The 20,908-nt window shown below is 28.7% G+C and overlaps 1 protein-coding gene and 1 long non-coding RNA gene across 2 annotated transcripts; one reads left to right on the top strand and one right to left on the bottom strand.

Moving 5' to 3' along the window:
* Positions 1-3,799: 3,799 nt before the first annotated feature.
* Positions 3,800-7,716, bottom strand: LOC107889025 (shaggy-related protein kinase eta). The gene is made up of 12 exons (XM_016813320.2): positions 7,380-7,716; positions 6,758-6,850; positions 6,549-6,608; positions 6,195-6,467; positions 6,046-6,120; positions 5,921-5,977; positions 5,248-5,388; positions 5,090-5,140; positions 4,920-5,015; positions 4,665-4,748; positions 4,399-4,500; positions 3,800-4,305 (listed from the first exon to the last, which is right to left on the bottom strand). Exons 1-12 carry the CDS (start codon positions 7,392-7,394, stop codon positions 4,207-4,209), a joined length of 1,146 nt encoding a protein of 381 aa, XP_016668809.2. The 5' UTR covers positions 7,395-7,716; the 3' UTR covers positions 3,800-4,206.
* A 7,061-nt stretch (positions 7,717-14,777) lies between these two features.
* LOC107889024 (uncharacterized) lies at positions 14,778-15,795 on the top strand. The gene is made up of 2 exons (XR_001681624.2): positions 14,778-15,311; positions 15,548-15,795. It is a non-coding gene; the product is annotated as an uncharacterized lncRNA (long non-coding RNA).
* The last annotated feature ends 5,113 nt before the right edge of the window (positions 15,796-20,908 follow it).

Genomic DNA, 20,908 nt, shown 5'->3' with positions numbered 1-20,908 from the left:
GTTCAAATTCACGCACAGTTATGTGCAACATATCTTAAGTTTGCCTTTTTAACCTTTCGGGTAAATCAATTAATGTGTCAAGGCATAATTCACTTGTCATCATTTTAAATATGCTACTTAGGATTATTTTCATTCTACAAGTAATTTTAAAAATTGTCTTGTGTCTTATTTTTAATATTTTATTATATTTCTACATAGCACTTATCAACTCCTAACCTTATTTTTGGAGTCTAGAAACTCAACTGACAATATACTAAATAATTTATATATATAATAACAATCTACAAATAAACTTTTTAAATCACGCACCATTAAAAATAAAATTTTCTTAGAGTTAAAAATTAATACAAAATTTAAATAAATATTTGTCCTATATACATTACTTTGTAAATATAAATATTTATTCTTAAATTGAATTAGATATATAAATATTCAATCTAGGATAAATAAAATATTTATTATTTTACATTTCAAAAATCATTAATATCAAATAATATAAAATATTTTTACCATATTTATCTATTAAAATCATGATTTAATTTTTACATAATAATTATATTTAAATTTTATAGTTTTCATTTTGAAAGGTGTAATTTTTTTTTTACAATTCTTAATTTTTGGTAAGTAATATTTTAACTAACATGGTATTTTTTAAAAACATTTCAATAATTTAATACACTTATTATTTATATGCTTTTACTAGATCAACGTATTTTTTCACTAATTTTTATGTTTTATGTTCTTAGCATATCATTTTTACAGCATAAGATGGATGAAGTGAAGAAGAAAATTGAAGATCTAACTCAAGAGCTTACATTTTACAAAGCTTTTTGTTTCAAGCAATACAATTTAATTTCAAAATACCAAGAGTTGATAAAATTTTATTGACAAAATGGGATGAAGAACCAAATAACAATATAACTTTTAAAAAATTGTAATGAGGTTTTTTTTTTTAAATAATTTCATTATAGATTCTGTCGTTTTAATTATATTTATTCTTTTTTGACACAATAGTTAGAATTATTTATAGTCCTTCCCCAACCCATAAATAGGAGGATAATGCGCTTCAACAAACTTGAACCCATGTCCTCCTGCAGTGACAACAATGCTAATACTAATCGAACTAAGACTCAATCGGGAAAAGTTGTATGAGTTGATTTTTAGCAAATAAATTGTAATCTAATATATATATTAATATTATAACAAGGTTTGCCAGCATTTTGAGAAACAATCCAATGTGCAACAAGTAGTTAATCATATAAACTAAAATATATGGGTAATATTTTGTTTAAAATAAATTAGATAACAAAACATTTAATAAGATATTTAAATAAAATATTTGTGTTTGTTGATACATTGGATTAGGCGTCTGTCAATTTTTATTAAACCGAGTCGGATTATAATTAAAGTCGACGGACGTTCCAAAGAGGGTTTCTTCTTCCTCTCGACTTCTAGTTCTCTACCCTTAAAGAATTTAACTGTTGATCCAGTGTATCGACCATGTTTTTATTATTTATGGGTCTTTTGATTGTAAAAGGATTCTTTGTGGTTCTTTTAGTAATTTTTAAGCTATTTTTAGATTATTAATTTTTTATTTAATAAGCTTTTGTAAGGTATTTTGTAGGCATTGGAGCGATTTGAGAAATGAAGATTTGGAGGCAATGGAGTGAAGAAGAAGCTGAAAATCGAAAGAAATAGTGCAAGGTCTATTCAAGGTAAGATCTTTTCACGTTCACTCATGATTTTGCCCTAAAAAGTTTTATATGATGTGGTTCTTTAATTTTGAGAAGAGGACGTGATCTTTATTTAAAAACAATTTCTTTATAGTTTTTAAGAAACCTCTCCATTCGTTTGTGGATTGCAATATCTACATTGGGATTTAGTTAATATTATGTTTTATTTATTTCTTTGTTGCGCTTTACTTTTATATCTCTTATATTATTTGTAAATTTATAATGAGTTAAATCATTTACGTAGTTGCAAGATTCATTGGTTAATAATAAGTAATTGAAATATAATTATAATTTGATTTAAAAAAGATGATTGTGGTTTAATTTTCTTGATTTGTGCACTTGTCATTAATTTTAATATGAATTTTAAAGAGAAAGTAAGTTGAGTAGCTCCTTACTTTTGCTTTAGTGATCTAATCGAGAGATTACCCAAGATTAATTCCAGTTAGCAACCTCTAGTTGAAGACCCCGACAGCTAAGGAGAAGCTGGTAATGGTAGCACATCACTTGGAGGCGTTAAGAATGTGTGATGATAATACTTAATGTTTTCCAAGCACTTAACCTAAATCAGGAGACGCATTCATGTCATTGGTTTTTTTTTTTTATATATACAATATTAAAGGTATACAAACGGATATTTAATACAAATAATGACATATTATTAATTCTAAATTTAAGTTAATCTGACATTATTCAATAATTGCCATAGACTGAAGTTGATCCTTAACTACTTCATTTATGAATTGATGTTCAACAAGTAAGATTAATATGTTATTGTTCCATTTACTTGCATTCCTTTTACACTCTTTATATTCAGTTGTTTTATAAAAAATTAGTTGAAGTCTAACTGCACACTTTTTTGTACGTTTGATCTTGAAATATTTCTTAACATATTTATTTTATTCTAATTATTACTCCTTAACACTATTTTAAAGCTTTATTTATCCATTTTTGAACTGGATTTTTATATGCTATTAGCCACCGAATAGATTGTAAGATTTTTCAACAGACTTGATAAAAACAAAGTAAAAGTACATGGCTTGCACACGCTTTTAATTGGCAGTAAACATTTCTTTTTTACTTTCGCAAGTAAAATAAATTAAAATACATTTCTAAAATTAAAAGTAAATAAAATAAAACTCGAATATCTGAAGGGACCAAGAGCAATTAAACCATTTTCATTATTTTGCTTTTCTCCAAATGAATATTTATAACCTTAGAAAATAGTTGCTATAACCGCTTTATAATTTGTAAACTATACTATTTTTAAAATTTTATATCACTGAACTCTGAAAAAAAATTATATAAAAAGATATCTATAAAAAATTGATGCTAAAGAAAAATGAAACCTTAGTTGTCAATAAAGTTGACTAGCTAGAAATCGAAGTGTTCTAAATTTAAATCCTATGAGCTGGGATTATTTTTATAAATTTATTTTGAATTTATAAATTTGTACCCTCATAATTATATTTAATACTTAGTTAAAATAAGTCATTTACCAACCGAAATAATATTCAATTGACCCTTGACATCAACTCGATCTTGCGTATAGTAAAGATAAGATCCTTGTATCTTTTTCAACTATAAACATATTATTCTACTTTTAATATATAAACTTGGGTCAGTTATTTCAATGGGAGGATATTGTGCACATAACATATTATCATATAATATATACATATATGAAAATAGGATAATTATTCTATACACTGCAAAAAAAAGATTTAACAGAGTTGCCAATATGTCCTTGTAAAATTAAAAATAAATAAATAAATAACAGTATCCTAAACCTGCTTGTGCTGTTATTTTATTCCACTTGCAGTCACAGAATAGAATAAACTACCTTGTGGAATGAACTAACCTACCCTGTGGAAATAGAAATAAAATATAATCACATGATCTTCGATTTAAAACTAAAGATTCAATCCGATTTTTTCTCCAACATTTCACCAGTTGGACTGATTTTTTTTTTATAGAAACCCGATTTTTATATAATCACTGGACCGAACAAACCATCGGGTTTTTGATTCAACTAATCTAACCGGGCGGTTTAGTTTCTTATTCCAGTATTAGAAAAGAAGTAATAATATTAACTTTGCACACTAACAGTAACAATAAATTGTCTGCCATTTGAAGTCAGCTACCACAATAACTAAAAAACACAAGAACCAATCTAAAGCCTACCTTCGGGCCATTTCTATGGTACTTTTTCCCTCACCAGCACCTTTTTACTGTCTTTTTCACCTTAAAAGTCTTTTATCTTTTACTATCAAACCATGTTTACATGTACATATAACAAATAAGGCATTTTCACAAACAGCTAATACTCATATAGAATAAAGGAGCAAAAGAGGCTGCCTGAGACTTACGTGCCGTTGAGACAGGCTCAGATCGATGGTGGTTGTCCAACGATAGTACTTTCCTTTGTGTCCCATGTCGAGTAGGAGATACTGAGTCTTGTATCAATTTTGATGTTTTATGTTCTGGCTGGATGCATGAAATGTTGGAGCCCTATCTGTCGTTTCACATGATCTGGAATCAACTTGTTAATCAGCTCCGGTGAAGCCCCAGATAACTGTAACCAAAAGAAACCGTTGATTCAATGAGAAACTGACATCATTGTATGAAAGAAAAGAATGTTGGAATGGTGTTTAGTTCAGAAACATACTTCCTGTTTGAAGTTGAAAAGTGGTGGTAAAGGTCGACTATTTGGTAGGCGAGCATTAGGTTCTCGAAGCTCATCAAAGAAAGGATGAGCACATGCTTCAAGCTGTCATAGCAAAGGGCAGATTACAGAAACATGAGATTAGGGGTGGTTCTCACTAAAACATAAATATTGGAAGAAGTGAAATGATAATTGAATAATTTGCGGATATTGTTTGAGTCAAAAATGGAAATATCACTCATCAAAAGGGGGAGATACTCGCAACTCACAGCTGTACAGCGAAGACTAGGTGAGTATTGCAGGAGTCGTGAAGTAAGATCAATTGCTTCGGGAGGCATCCTTTTGTGAAAAACCTAGAAACATAGAGAGTAAAGTAAAAGTAATTCAAGATATTCAAGAATTTTAATTTTTTTTAAAAAAGAACAGCAGACATTCATGAGAAAGAAGGCATTACAAAAATAATGCGTCTCTACACCAATCATTGAAATGAAAAATTTTAAAAAGAACAGTAAAAAGTTATTTACCTTATGCCACGGATGCGCTTTCATCTGTGGAAACCTAAAATCCATGTAATTGGGATTCATGCAGCGAATTTCTTCCCTAGTGGGGGTACCTAAAACCTGGAGGAAAAGATGTAAAAAGAAGACAAGGTGCAATGAAATGCATAAAATCAAGCATCACAAAGCAAACATACCTTAATAATCTCTACAAGCTGGCCCACCGCATTCTCTCCTGGAAACAATGGCTACTCAAGAAAAAAAAAAAAGGTCTCAAGGACCAGAGAAACTGAATGATTGCTAGATATGGCAGATCAAAATAATAATAAAAGGTATAAACAGGGGAAAGACTAACCTGGCCCAGCAAAAGTTCAGCTAGAACACAACCAGCTGACCAGATATCAATTGACGTTGTGTATTCTGTTGCACCAAAGATAAGTTCTGGAGCCCGATAGAAACGTGAACATATGTAGGAAATGTTGGCTTCACCTTTGACCTGGTTGAAAGTAAATAAATAGTAAGTGCAAAGTTTTAAGAGAAAATTATAAGCAAAATAGAATCAGAAGCATGTTAAGGTAATCTTTTATCCAATCTAATCCAATCATTTTCATCCCTTCACACCACAAAGTGGCCATAAAGGAAGCTAAACGAAAGGGGAAATGCTAACAAGGGAAGTGCCCATTTCAAAAGGGCTAAGCTAGAAAATGTTAGCTTAGATTCCGTATTTATAGTATTTACAGTGATATAAAAGAGGAGAAAAAAGTTAAAGAAGTTCTAGTAGTTTGCACAATCATGAATCAACAGTAAAGAGTCACTGACTGGGTTGGCAAAATGCTGATTTTGCAAATGATTGCAAGAGTAGCAACTTGCACCCTTGAAACACATGAAAATCCTTTTAGAAATTATGATCAGAAGAAACATTCACATAACAGAGAGCCAAAATCCTATTTTAGTTTTACAAACTTATGGACCCAATAAATTTGAAAGGAAGAGACGTTGGGAAATTAATATAGAGTGAGCTAACTTACAAGCACTTTTGCACTTCCAAAATCACAAATCTTAACCTGACGAGTGAGAGGATCAACCTGTAAAAAGCCAAAAGTTAGTAACATATTCAAAACATTCTACTAAAAACCATCAGTAAGAGAAGTACCAAAACATTTTGTGGCTTCAAATCCCTATGGCAAACTCCAACAACACTGTGGAGGTATGCAAGCCCCCTGAATATCTGTAAAACTTCAGCTATTTAGAATAAAGGACATTATTCAATAAATCAAGCATGGAAAAGCCTACTATGCACACCTGGTATGTGTAAAGCTTGACATATATAAGCGGCATTCTTTGATTTGCACTGCTGTAGTGTTTTAAAACCCTATACATGCTCTCTGGTACATATTCCATAACCAAGTTAAGAAAAAGCTCATTTTTTGTTGTCGTGGAAAAGAAACAATGCTTCAAGGAAATCACATTCGGATGATCCAGCACACGCATCAACTGCAGTTCACGATTTTTGTATCTCCTGTCCTGTAAAACTTTCTTTATAGCCACGGTCTCACCCGTTTCCAAGCATTTTGCCTGAAAGAAAAGATGTATCAGCATGTTAAATATCATCAACATAAGATCAGTTTCAACTACAGTCTAACTATGTCTCAGTACCTGGAAAACAATCCCAAAAGATCCAGTGCCGACTACACGCTCAGCCATATAACTGATGGTCTACAATAATCAAGACATAGGAAACATGAAATCCCAAGTAAAACAATCTTGTTATCATTACTAACATTGATCTTAACCATGTAAAAGCCTATAGCTAAAGCATAATCTGAACATATATGAAAGTAGGTAACACAATAAGTGAAACACACCTGTTTAGGCTCTCCATTTTTGCCTCCAATCGTTGTGGAAATGATGTGACCGGTAACCGGATCATTGACGTCAACAACAGGGGCCGACATTTCCTGATACATTAAGAAACTCATGGTTAGAAAAAAGAGATAAGAAACTTTTAAGGAGCAAAAAAAATGAAGATCCAAAAGAACCAGCTTTTCCCTTGATAAAAGTTATGAAGTCCAAAAAAGAACAAATCCATTTAATAATTTAAGCTACAATGTTCAATATGATCCGATAGTTTTTAACCTAAGCTAAAAACAAACACATAAAACCACAAAAGGAAAAAAAAAAGAATGATACAAATTTCGAGCTTTAAAGAAAATAATTAAAAGCTCATAACTACAAAAAAAAAATTACAGAGAAGTGATCACAGACAGATCGAACAAATACATAGCAAAATCTCATTATCTAGGGTTCCTCGATTAGCATAATCAACAACAACGCCATAAAAAATAAAAGAAAATCTAATAATAATTTAAAAAAAAAGGATCTAATACAATCATAAGCAAAACATTCACCAAAAAACTCGCAGATTCACTTCCGAAATCCGATATCAGAAAAAATTGAAAGAAAAAAAAAAGAAAGAAGAAAGTTTACCTTATTTTCAGCCATGACGAGCAAAAAGGAATATGATGATGATTAACAAGAATTAGAACAAGCAAACGAGGACCTAGGAGAACGACAGTGAACTAATGCGCATGTGATTCCACCTCTCCCTCCATTCTTCCCTTCTTTTCTTTTTCTTTTCTTATATTTATTTTCTTCCGTTTCTTGGTCTTCTGTCTCTGCTTTCCATTTTCTTCTCTCTTTTTTTTCTTTTTGTTTCTAAACTTCCCAAACAGCCCTTTGAACTCTTATCTAATAATTAAGGACGAGATTTGAAATTTTCCCGAGAAAATTTTGGAGAAAAACAGATAAAATTGAAATAAATTAATCGCCGACGTTTTTTAATTATTGAGCAGTTTTAACGTTTTCCGTCATTCGTCTCTTCCGATTGGACAAGCTTTTGTTTTATATCCGTTATTCTTACCGTTACTACGTTATTTTGTTTTTCTGCTAGTACGGGTCTCACCCTCTCTTTTCATTGGTTAATTTTTTTAAACTAAAAAAAGATTAAAATATGTTTTAATTTTTGTATTTTTTATATATTTAAAGCTTAGTGCTCATACTTTTATTTAAAAGAATTTAACTTTTTTTATTTTTTGAATTTAAAAAATTAAGTCTAATTTTTAACAGCATTAGAATTTTTTATTAAATTTATTATTGTAACATTTTGTAATTTAAAAAATTTAATTAAATAATCGTGAAAAAAATTACATTGTAATGGACCTAAATTTAATAAAAAAAATTTAATACGGTTAATAATTCTTAAATTTGATGTCAGCATTTAATTAGAATAAATTATTTAGACTAATGGCATTGTAAAAGTTAAGGTATGAAATTATGTCAAAAATTAAAATATAGAAACCAAAATTGAAAATTAACTATTTTTATATAATCTTAGAAAAGAAAAGAGAGGGATTAGAGTTAAAATTTAATCAAAACCTTATAATGTTAGGAAAACTTAGACACATATCTTTTTAAGGAAAAATTGAGGTACAAAATTATATCAAATATTAATTTTGAGTATATAATTTCAAAAGAAAAGAAGTAAAAGGATTAGAATTGAAATTTGATCACTATAATATAACATTAAAAAAACCTTTAACTTGGACATGTGTCATGTATGGAAGACCTTAGGGTTTGTTCTGTTGTACTTAAAAAAAAGTACTTTTGACTTTAAAAGTACTTTTAAAAGAAAAGTTGTGCTAAACAAGTTATTTTTGTCTGAAATTTTTAGCTTTTTAAAATTTGCTTTTCAAAAGTATTTTTGAAAAGAAAAAATTAAAATTTTTAACTTTTTCTCTCCCAAAAGCGCTTTTAGTGCTTAATTACTTTTTCACCCCTCCAATAACATAGTATTTTTCCTTTTTTTTCTTGGTGTTTAATTACAAATGTGTTAAAATTATTAATTAAAAATAAAAAATATTTTTTAAAATACTAATTATAAATATTTAATGGTTATATTTAAATATTTAAAATATATTTTATATATTCTAATTAAATTTTATAAATAATTAATATTTATTGCTTAAAAATATTTAAAATTTATATTTCATATATTAAAATATTAACAACAAGTTATAATAAATTTTTTTATATTTTTAACAAAATATAATAATATTAACTAATTTAAATATTATTTAAATGCATATTTGTTACTTGATAATATCATATCTAAAATGGACATTTTATTTCTCAAAAGCACTTTTTGACAGCAATGCTAACCACTTAAATTTTAAACCAAACTTTTCAATAGCACTTTTCTATAGCACTTTTCAAAAGCATTGTAAAACTAACCCTTAATATATATATAAATTTAAAAGCTTAATACTTCTTTTGACTCATTTATTTTAGTTAAATTATCACTTTAATAACTATACAATTTTTTTATTAGTTTAATCCTTGTATTTTATTTTTTATTAGTTTGGCCCTATACTTACATTTTGTAATCATGGTTATCCTTAACCCAAATTTTCATTAATAAAATCAACCAATGATATATTGCCACGTGTCAGTAAAAAGTACCCAATCTTATGCCATAAGTCATTATGAAATTGACGTCTATAAAGAGATTTGTGAACCGGTGTAACACGCCCTACCCGTATCCGTCATTGGAACAGGGTATGAAGAATTATCGGAGCTTATCGAATCATTATTAATTAGGGGGAAAATAAAACAAAGTAAACATGTAATATTTAATAAATTCGTTTAACATGGTAATTAACTTACCGCTTCTCTATATTCAACATAATTATGCAAAGCATAATTATTCGAATTGATCATGAGCCCTAATACCTATTTTAATCACATTGTTAGTCATATAATTCATATAAATATCAAGAAAAATGTATGGGCTCAACTTTCATTAAATTTCTCATATGCATATATTTTTACACATCATTTATTCACATAACTTATAACAATCATATCTATGTATTTTAAATACGCTTTCATAACAATTTGTCTTGATTTCATACTATCTCATATTGGAGCTTTACTCATCAAATCATTTAAAATGCGATCTTTATACAAATAGTACACTTGAGTTGCACAATTCTATAATTATGAACAAACACATTTATAAAATATATTCCATGTTCATATATCATAGTCTGATGTCTCCATATATCAAATATATAACCATCATTTTCTTGTATTTCAGATAAATACATATAATTATACATAAGCATGCCATTCACTATTTCTTCCTATCTATCACAATTTCAAATGATAGATTCATGTGAATGAGCTCAATAATAACCATGAAAATACTTACCACATTCTTTCAAACATGTTCCACTTATAACATTTTTTTTTTATATTTGGCTTGACATTTACTAAGCAATATCGGATATTCATTTATTAGGCAATATCAAATATTTAAATTATTCTTTAACACATATAACATTTAATTCAAACATGAATTTATAACATTTTTCATTTTAACAAAGTTTAACATTTACCAAATATAATCGAGCATGTGATCAATTTATGCATAAGTCACTCACATATTTTCCTCCTCCTCCTTTCCATTCCACATCTTTAATGTATATAACATGCTTATAAGTAACATTATCTATAATTTCACTATTTATTTATATTTATATTCCAAAGTTGTCTATCCGTGTCATAGTCACTAAATTGTTTTTAACTTGAGCTATGGATTTTCAAATTAAAATTCGCTAATTTTCCCTGAATATCTTCTTACCATAAAATTTTCAAAATTTTTTCTTTACCCATAAGTACAGTTTATTCTTTAAAATCACCCATGTTCTGCTGTCTGACAATTCCGACCCTTCTTCACTAAAAATTAATTATCTCCTCGTACGGGATTCGAATAATGTTCCCGTTTATTTCTCTTAATAGACTCATTTAGGATTCTAAACATATAAATTTAAGCCCTTAATTATTTTTTTTCAATTTTTTATGATTTTTCACAAATCAGAACAAGGAAACCCAAAATAATTCTGATCTTGTCTCACAAAATTTATTATATCTCATGATTTACAATTCCATTGCTTACATCGTTTCTTCTATAAGAAACTAGACTCAATAAGCTTTAATTTCATATTTTATTTATCCTTTCATTCGATTTCTAAAATTTTTGGTAATTTTTCAAAGTTAGAATACTTCTGCTGTCCAAAACAGTTTTAATGCAAAATGTTGATTTCCATTTTACCCCAAATTTCACAGTTCATACAATTCAGTCCTTGCTCAATTAACCCCTCAATTGAGCTAATTTTTCTCAATTAATACTTTAGTATATCATTTTAAATTCATAACCCCTGAAAATCAGAACTTTAGCACTAGACCTTAATTCCAAACTCTTTCATAATTAGGTCCTGAAATCAATTTCTATCAATTTTACTTGATAAAATCATCATATATCAAAATTAAAGCTTCAATTTTATATTTATTCATCATATTCTTCCAGAACTCATCCATAGAAACTTTAAAAACTAGCCATGGAATTAAAAACTAATGACATAGTAAGTTAGACCCAATTGTAAAAGTCCAAAATCTTAGAAATTTTAAGGAGAAAGCAAGAATTAAACTTACATGAAGCTAGAGTATGAAAACCAGCTTGAACCCTCTTTCATGGCTATTTTTCAACTAATGAAAATGAAGAAAAATGAAGAGAATTCTAGATATTCCAATTTGGTCCCATTTTTATTTAGCTAATTTTGGCAATTTTTCAATTTTGCCCTTATTTCACTCATTTCTTGATTTTTCTCAGTTATTGCCACCCAAAATAACTTCTTTGGGCTTATTTGCACTTTAGTTCCTTCCTCATTTGACAATTAAGCTATTTAATCCTTCTAGCAACTTTTACACCTTTTTCAAATTTAGTCCTTTTTATTTAATTAATCACCCAAATGTCAAAACTTTCCAATGAAATTTTAATACTACCTTATTGACACTCCGTAAATATTTATAAAAATATTTATTCGGTTTATAACACAAGATCTCGATACTTTTTTCTCAATTTCTTGACCAAATAAATCTTTATAAAACACAATTTACTATTTCAAAAATCTTTTAAAAGCTAAATTTGGCTCATAAATATTAAATAATATAATCTACAAGTTCATTTTTTAGATTTGGTGGTCTCGAACCACTATTTTCGATATCGCTAAAATTTGAGCTATTACATAGGGCTTCATTGAAAGAATATTTTCTAGAATATTTTGGTCAAATCTAATTCAAGATGTAGGTTCTTGAAAAGTTTAAAGGAGCATAATTGTTCAACTTGTTAAAGGGGCCTTGGTGCCTTTTATCTTCATATGCTTCAAAATGTGAGGTAATACTCCTTGGGGAGCTCTTTAAAAAATAGAGGAAATGCGAATATGCTGTCCTCACTCTTAAGTTCACCCTACAGTTGGGAAGAATGTGACCCTAATATCTACTTAATGTTTGCCTATGGACGAGGTGATCTCCATTTCTTTTACGATGAGGTAGAAAATTCAAATGCAGATTTCTCTATTTCCTCAAATTCTGTGAATTTTTTAGCTCTCTCATAAAGGTTAACCACGTCTAGAGGCTTATTATTAGTAAAGGAGTACCATACATACTTGTTGTTTACACACATTGTGAATGCATCCACTGCCCATGATCACTAAGATCCCTTGTGTGGGTCACCATATGAAAGCGATTAATGTAGTCAAAATCTACCCATAGGCGTGTTAATGATGTTCCGATGTGCTCAAAATCTACCCAAAAATAGACGTCCCAACTATTCAAAATTGTGGGTAGATCCCTCTTGCAAAGAAACATACCAGTTCTTCACATTTCCTGTCAAGGTGGGAGGGAAAGCTTTACACTTACACTAATCATTGTACTACATTAAGTGGGCCCATGATCTTTATTCCCTTCATAAGTCTCATTAAGGAACTTAAAAGCAGTAAGAAGATTTACACTTGCAATTTATGATGCTAACAAGTTGCTTGAGCAATGGACCCAGTCCATATCTTTCACATCCATTCTCAATGCCTGAATATCGCACATTAAGGCCTCTATTTCCTCTTGCCATACTTGTCGCATCTAAGGACGATTTTGATCCATATTGTGCTCTTGTTGAGGCTCTTGCATGCACTCTTGGGCGTCTAAAGAAGATGCTGCCTCTTCCAGCTGGCAAGAAGAGGAAGGACGGTGCCCAATTCTCAATTCTTTTATAGTTTCATTACTTTGCTGGAGTTGGTCTTGATACTACCAATATTGTTGCTCATGCCTAAGATTCTATTGGAGCATCTGATCTTTTAATGCTCTCATTTGCTCTTACAGAACCAGAAAATGTTGAGATAAAGAATTGGGATTTGACAATAGGTTTTAAGCTTGTGGCAGTAGAGAATAATCATTCTGAGCTGCGTTTTCTAGTTGTTGATGAAACCAACTCCCAAAAACATGTGTAAGGATTGTGAACATGATTACTGGTTTGACCTACTTGGAGTGGTAGGGAAAGTAGAAACAGTTAGAATATCAGGTATCCTCGTTCAGATAAATCCATGCTCACAACACCAAATTGTTGAGGTAAAAATAAGGTTAGAGGCTTGAAATGATGATTCATAAGGAGGATGCGATGAGGACCGTCAATGAAGAGGTTGATGAGAGATCATAGTCCTCTATCTCATCTTCAAATCTTGACACGTGTACGAAATGAGTCTTGTCGAAAACATTTTTTGAAAATCGACTTTAATTTTTAGAAAACGAAAAATGGGAAGTCGCCACCAATCCTTTTTATGAGGTGTGTTCGGATCACCTCATAATTTGATCGTTTTAGTAAAATGTTTAATTTATTAAAATAACGATTTTTTGTCTACAAAGTTCAGAAAGAAGGGTTTGGGAGTCGATTACGCACGAGGAAGGGTTAGCACCCTCGTAATGCCCAAAGTTGGTAACTAATTGATTGCTTAATGTCTTAGTGTCGAAAATTGAAAACTCGAAAAGAATTTAAAATACAATCCCTCTTTATGTTAATGTTAATTTGAATTAAAATTACTCGAGTAAATTAAAATGTATAAAACGCCTCTTTATCTCGAAGTAACAAAATGTCACATTCTGTAAGTTAAGACACGACATCCCGTATTCTTGAGAATAAGTTTGTCTTTTATTATTATTTTTTTAAATCTCGCGTATTTTAAAAGGAGATTCGGTCATCTAGGCTTAACGAAAAAGTCAAGGCCCCGTAAGTTAGGACACGACTTCTTAAGTCCTCACATAACGAACATTGCCTTATTATTATTTTTCTTTAAAAAAATTTGAATAATAACAAATATAACATTTTAAAGCGATGTATATTTATCTTATTTTTAAACAAATTGTATGGGTAGTAACGATGAATAATGAGTAAATGCAAAAATGTCATGATAACAACAACGCAATTATAGTAATAGCATTGATATTATTAAAATGAATAATATAAATTTTATATAAAAATAAAATATGGAACATGCACCAAAATAAATAAGCATGACATGAGAACATAAAAAGTAAATGACAAAGGTAACATGAAATAAAATAATAACCACGGTAAATAAAATTTTGCCTACATAAAAGAATGCAACAATTTAATTTTTTTTTAAATGCAAAAGATAATAAACAAATAGTAATTAGATAAATAAATAAGTAAATAAATAAAATAAATATATAATATTAAATTTAGATATTTTAAAGACATAAAAGAATAATGAACAAATAAATAAATATATCGAATTAAGGTTCCCCATTTTTTAAAATAAATAAATAAATAAACAAATATAAAAAGATTAAATTAATTGAGTAAAGGGCCGAATTGAAATTGAGACAAAATTTAAAGTATAAATCCGAATAAAATAAATAATAAAACAACATAAGGATCCAAATGGAACGCAAACAAAATGAAGGGGGACCGGCTAGGTAATTATCCCAAGCCCTCTAAACGCGTCGTTTCCTAGAGGATGTAAATAAAACAAACCGAAATTTTAGGGGCAAATTAAAAAAGAAATGGGACCGAATTAAAACATCACTAAAAAGCGGCGCCATTTTGGCACTTAAATGGCCAAGGTGAAACGGCATCATTTCACACTGCAATTTAAATCAATTTTGTTCAAAATTTTCATTTCAACCTTATTTAAAAAAAAAACCAAAAGCTCTCCCTTTTCTCTACACCAGGCCCTAAGGTCGGCCAATGGTCCGGACCACCGTGATGGCCACCAGCAACGGTGACAGCGCCCCCATCCACGATGGCCGGAGAGAGAAAGAGGCATTTTTTTTCCGAATAGAAACCTAGGTTTGGGCTCTAAAGCCCTATAAAATCTAACCTGTGTTCATCCCGGGGGAAGAAATCGAAAGGTTTAGCCTTTCGCCGATGGGGCATTCGGCGGAACCCTAATGGGTTTCCAGGTCCCTCAAATTGATGGAAAGGACCACACGGCATCGACAATATCTTCAGTAAGATCTTTAGTCTTATTATTGTTCTATATGCACAAATAACATATTCAAAAAAAAATAAAAGAAAAAATAAAAATTTCACCTTTTAAAATTCTAATCTGTTTTTAATTGCTTTTTTTTCGTGTGTCACAATTTGGTTCTTTTTGCGGTTTTATAGCTTAATACAAAAGGTTTGCTACTGTTTTCTACTGTTTATTTGCTTTGTTTTTGCTTTCCCCTTTTTTGCTTGTTTGCAGGCGTTGACGGAGGCGGAGAAGGGATTTTTCCATTTCGGTGCAAGCTTGCAGACGAACCTCAAGACGAGGTGTGGGTGATTTGGCAAAGGAGAAACGGAAAATTTTTTAAAGTTTTGGGCCAATTGGACTGTGTAATTTTGTTGGGCTAGTCTTTTGTACTTGGGCTTGTATTTATAAATTGGGTTTGGCATAGGTTGTAAATGGACTGGACTTTAATGGATTTTATCATTTATTTTTGGTTTTGTTTATCTGATTCTATTTGGGCCTTTTCTTTGTTTGTAATTTGGGCCCGAACAAATTGAGTTATTACAAGTCTAATCATGGTTAGTCACCTAAGAAGCATTTAGCCTCTAGGTAAGCGATGATATGATGGGGGTACTTTGCAAGTGACGTATCACATGCTCCTCACGTAAGAAAAGTCATAACTCTTGTTTTCGCATGTCACGTCTACAAACCTTCATATAACCAAGTGTTGGCAACCATTTATGCAGATGAGGTAATGATAGCGATGGTAGCGAAGTAGTGGCAACAAGTAAAAAATAAATAAATTTTAATATTTTGTTATTAAGTTAAATTTAAATCACAAAAAATTCGAGTTTTACTTAAAATTAAATGTTAAAAATTCACTTAGTTTAATCCAGCTTCATTTTTAAAACTGGATTTTGAAGTATTAAAGCTAAATCAAATTCAAAGAAGAAGAATGAAGGAAGCCGAATTCTTTGAACCATGGCATTAATTGATGACGAAGAAAATAGGTTTTGAAGTGTAAATAAATAGACCGAGGGTGGGCTAGTCAAAGTCAACACCTGCTTCTGCTTCTTTCTGATCTCTCTGCTAACTCAAGTTAGCCTATGTATACAAACTAAACTTCAAAACTTAGCCTATGGGATTACATTATTTTATGTGGTTTAACTTTGGGTTTAAATAATGGTTTGCACCTAATTTACGCATATATTTCGTTTTAAAAAAATATTTGACTGATTAGGTCAAATTTTGAGATGTTTACGGGCCGAAAATGTGTCCAATCTTCTGAATTTTTTAATAAATTATTTTTTTTAGATGATTAAATGTTATTGTTTTTATTCTCAAGTTTTGGGTTTGATTTTTCTCAAATTCACATTTGTATTTTTTATTTCATGTTACTTTAAGTTTTTTTTTTTAACATATTAACTCCTTCGGTTAGATAATTGTGATTACATCTTTGAATTCTAAGTTCAGTTATTTTTATAAGCATATTAATATTTTTTTTAATTTTTAATTCATCTTTTTAATTATTAATAATTATTTTATTTATAAAATCAAATAATTATTATAAATATCATTATTTTTAGTAAATATAAATTTCAATTAATTATTTCAAATATCATTAAGTTTATATGTGAAATATTTCAAATACACATACAAAAAATATATAATACTAAAAATAATGATATTTGCAATAATTATTTGATTTTATAAATTAAAGAGTTATTAATTAAAAATAAAAAAACTTGAAAATAATATATTTATTAATTAAAAACATTAATTTAAAAAAGTTTGAAACAACATGAAGTAAAAAATACATCAATATGCTTATAAAAATAATTGAACTTAGGACTCAAGGATGTAATTGCAATTATCTAACCATCTCTACCCAAAGGAGCTAATATGATAAAAATATTAATTAAAGAAAAGAGCTTGAAGTAACATGAAATAAAAAATACAAATGTGAGTAAGAGAGAAATCAAACCTGAAACTTAAGTATAAAAATATTAACATTTAACCATCTGACCAAAAAAAATAATTTGTTAAAAAAGTGATTGAAAGCGTGTATAGCTAGACACCTTTTTTGCTTTCTCTCTCAAAAATCAACTTATTCCTGTAAATATCCCAGAAATTGAGCTAATCACTTAAATATTTTTTTAAAAAATGATATATATACCTAATTTAACCCTTAGTTACCAGCTAGTTTGGTATAAGAAAACCACTATCATGGTATAAATATTATATACATATTCAAATCGAAGACTAATAAAAAAAAGGAAAAAAAAATGCAAATTGATAGTTTAGTTTTTGACAAGTTTAAAATTTTGAAATTCTATTTGAGTTTGAGTGAATCATGTTACATTTGCTCACAGTACCAATTGTTGATACAAGAATGTGGTGAGGAGATAAAAGATGGTTCACCTTATAGGCCAAGAGTTAACAAGTGACAAAATTGTAAAGAAATTCAAGAGGCATAGTCAAGAGAGAAGTAGTAGAAGAAAGATTGATTCCTCCGGTATGAAGAAGTATTTAAAGGGAACACTTATAGGTTACATGTCATATTTTGATTGATAAGTTTATTATTCAACATGAGAGCTTCAAGGGGCGAAACCAACAATTTATTATTGGGTGGGCTAATATAAAATTTAAGAAATTTGGGAGGCAAAACTAAAAAGTTTGTTTATAAAGGGTTGAATTGAATACCTAAAAACTAAAAAGGGATGTTATAATCTTAGCTAAACGCTAAGGACCCTAAGTGATTTATTAAGTTTGGTATGTAACTTGATGTGATTGGGTAGGGTTATCCTTATTGCTTAGGTCTTACATGTTGTTCGCACATTTGTAATTTAATTCTTTTGCCTTTAATTTCAAAAATGTAATCTTTTTACTTTTTCTTTTATTTAAGAATTGAAGCTCAACAAATAATATTATTAAAATATTTTCGTTAAATTAAAATTATACTACATTTAAAAAAAATTATTTGCATGGCTAATATGATGCAAGTGAAAGGACAAATATGTAAATAAAAAATTTAATTTTGAAATTATGAGATTTTCTTTTTTAAAATACCATGGATTAAGTTACCTATTTAAGTTTGAAAATTTGCTTAAAAAGTGAAACGATTTGAATAAAAATATAAATCCAAAAAATAATATCTATTTTTTAAATCGCCCAAGCATCAAGTAAATTTTTTTGTCGCTGACCCAACCCAAATCACATGCATATACTTTCTTTTATTTTTTTCCCTCTATGCCAGAAGAATTTAGCCAACAAAAACCCCCCCAATCATAGAACTGCATTGCTGACAACAACTTATGGTTTTTACAGCAACTACAATCTTTTCTAACTTTTTTTATGTTTTATATATTTATATGCATGTTCCTCATCATGCAATGTTTTTGCTCTCAGCTAATTACTATCTGGATCATGGTATAAAAAATACTATCTTGAAAAAGAAAAAAAATATAATTAATCTGAAACTAAAAGCAGAGCTGGTTGTCCACAACTGGCATTTGCTAATATATCTAAGCAAATAAATAAAAAATTAATTTTGGTTTTAAATTAAAAGAGGAAAGCAATATATAACATCAAGAGAAGCATGACAGGTCTAGACTGCAAATGTTTATATACTAGTATTTTTACTAATATATTAAAATCCACATGGCCAACTAAAAGAGAGCATGCGTGACATGTCCACCAGTTTGGGAGCAATATCTTGGGCCCTGAGGTTGCAACAGTTAATCCAAGCCTGGTCTGGGTTAACATTTTTAATTTAAGTTGGATTTAAATAAAATTTTAAATTCAATTTTCTGAGTTGAGTAAATTTAAACGTAAAAAACGATTTTAAAATTTTACATGACTCAATACAACTTATAATTAGGTCTAATTATTATTAATAATTAAAATTTAACTATTAAATTAAGTAAAAAATAAATTCTTGAAATTAAAAGTAAAAAAAATAAAAAAAGATTTAAATGTTTAAAAAATATAAGTACTAAGAGCAAAACCAAATTATTTTTATTATTTTGTTTTTCTCCAAATGTATATTCACTTTAGGAGATAGTCAGGAACTGACACCGCCAAGGGTACTGGTGCCCTGACCGTCAATTTTTTTTGATATAATATTCCTTTAAAAGTTGTGAAATTATTAAAAAATAAAAATAAAATTACACCTTAATTCCTTTAAAATTTATAATTTCTCTAATAATAATACTTTAAAAAATATTAGAAGTTTTATGTGAAATTAAAAATACTTAAAAAACTTAATTATAACGTCACGGGAAAAAGTTATATAAAAATATATTCATAAAAATTGTTTTCCAATACAAAAAAAAAAGTGTTTTAAATTGAAATTCGATGGATTGTGATAAACTTTCTAAATTTATTTTGGATTTATAAATTACGTTAAAAGATAATAAAAATACTCACAACTATATTTATCACTTCCTAAAAAAATCATTTAATCATTTTGCATTTCCATTTAAGAAATTAAATATAACAAAATTTATTATATTTTACATTATAAAATATTATTTTACTTTGAACATATGGACTTGGTCAGTTATTTCAATGGAAGAATATTAAGCATGTAACCTATTATCATATAATATATTCTACACACGGTGAGTTTAGCAATGTTCCCATATATCATTGTAAAAATGAAAAATAAATTAAAAATGACATCTTAAACACTTTTGTCTAGGTTTTTTTATGGTTTGATATATAATTTGTATATAATGTGATACCTTGTCCCAAGTAGCACTTGTATTGGACAAAAAAATGTTATTTTTTAATCTTAAATTCGGATTTTAGAATTGAATTGATGAAAATTTATAATTAGTTAATAATATTAACAATAAACTTTCATCAAATCAATTCTAAAATTCGAATTAAATCATATCTATCAAACTATATTTGACAAATTCAACTCAAAACTAAACAAATTCACAATTAACACTAAACTTATTCTATTAACAAAATCATGAAAAATCAAGCCTAATAATATTAACAATTAAAAAACTCTAATTAAACACTAAAAAGTGAACACACATAGTTATCTTTGAGTACCAAAATATATAACTTTTGTCAAATACAGGTACCAAATTGGATAAGAAAAATACAAAAACCATACTAAAAACAAGTGTGAAACTCGAGTATCAAATAATATATTAACCTTTTGTTTTCTATTCCACTTGCAATAAATAAAAATAAAAATTCCACAGGCCGAGGTTTGATGATAACAAATATCCTTTAGATAGTTGAATTATATTTAAAAATCTAAAAATAAATAAATAGAATTCTTAACCCTCCTTTGCAACTAATAGTAACCCTTCAAATGAATACTAAATGACCTCGAGGAACCAACTAACTACCCTGTGGAAACAGAATACAGAAGTGATAGAATGGAAAGGCTGTACCGAAATTAGATTTATTGAAATTCAAAGTTGAAAATAATCCGATTCCAACTTCAATGAATTTATTTAACTTGGATCGCATAATCTTCAATTCAACCTTTACCAGTTGGACTGATTTTTTGATAGGACCCTATTCTTATAGAAACCATAAGTTTTTTTATTCAACCGATCTGACTGGCCGGTTTAGTTTCCTATTCCAGTA

The sequence above is a fragment of the Gossypium hirsutum genome, chromosome A09 (assembly GCF_007990345.1).
Source record: "Gossypium hirsutum isolate 1008001.06 chromosome A09, Gossypium_hirsutum_v2.1, whole genome shotgun sequence".
NCBI lineage: Eukaryota > Viridiplantae > Streptophyta > Magnoliopsida > Malvales > Malvaceae > Gossypium > Gossypium hirsutum.
Note: the sequence above shows the minus strand (reverse complement) of the source record. Positions and strands in the feature narration are given on the sequence as shown.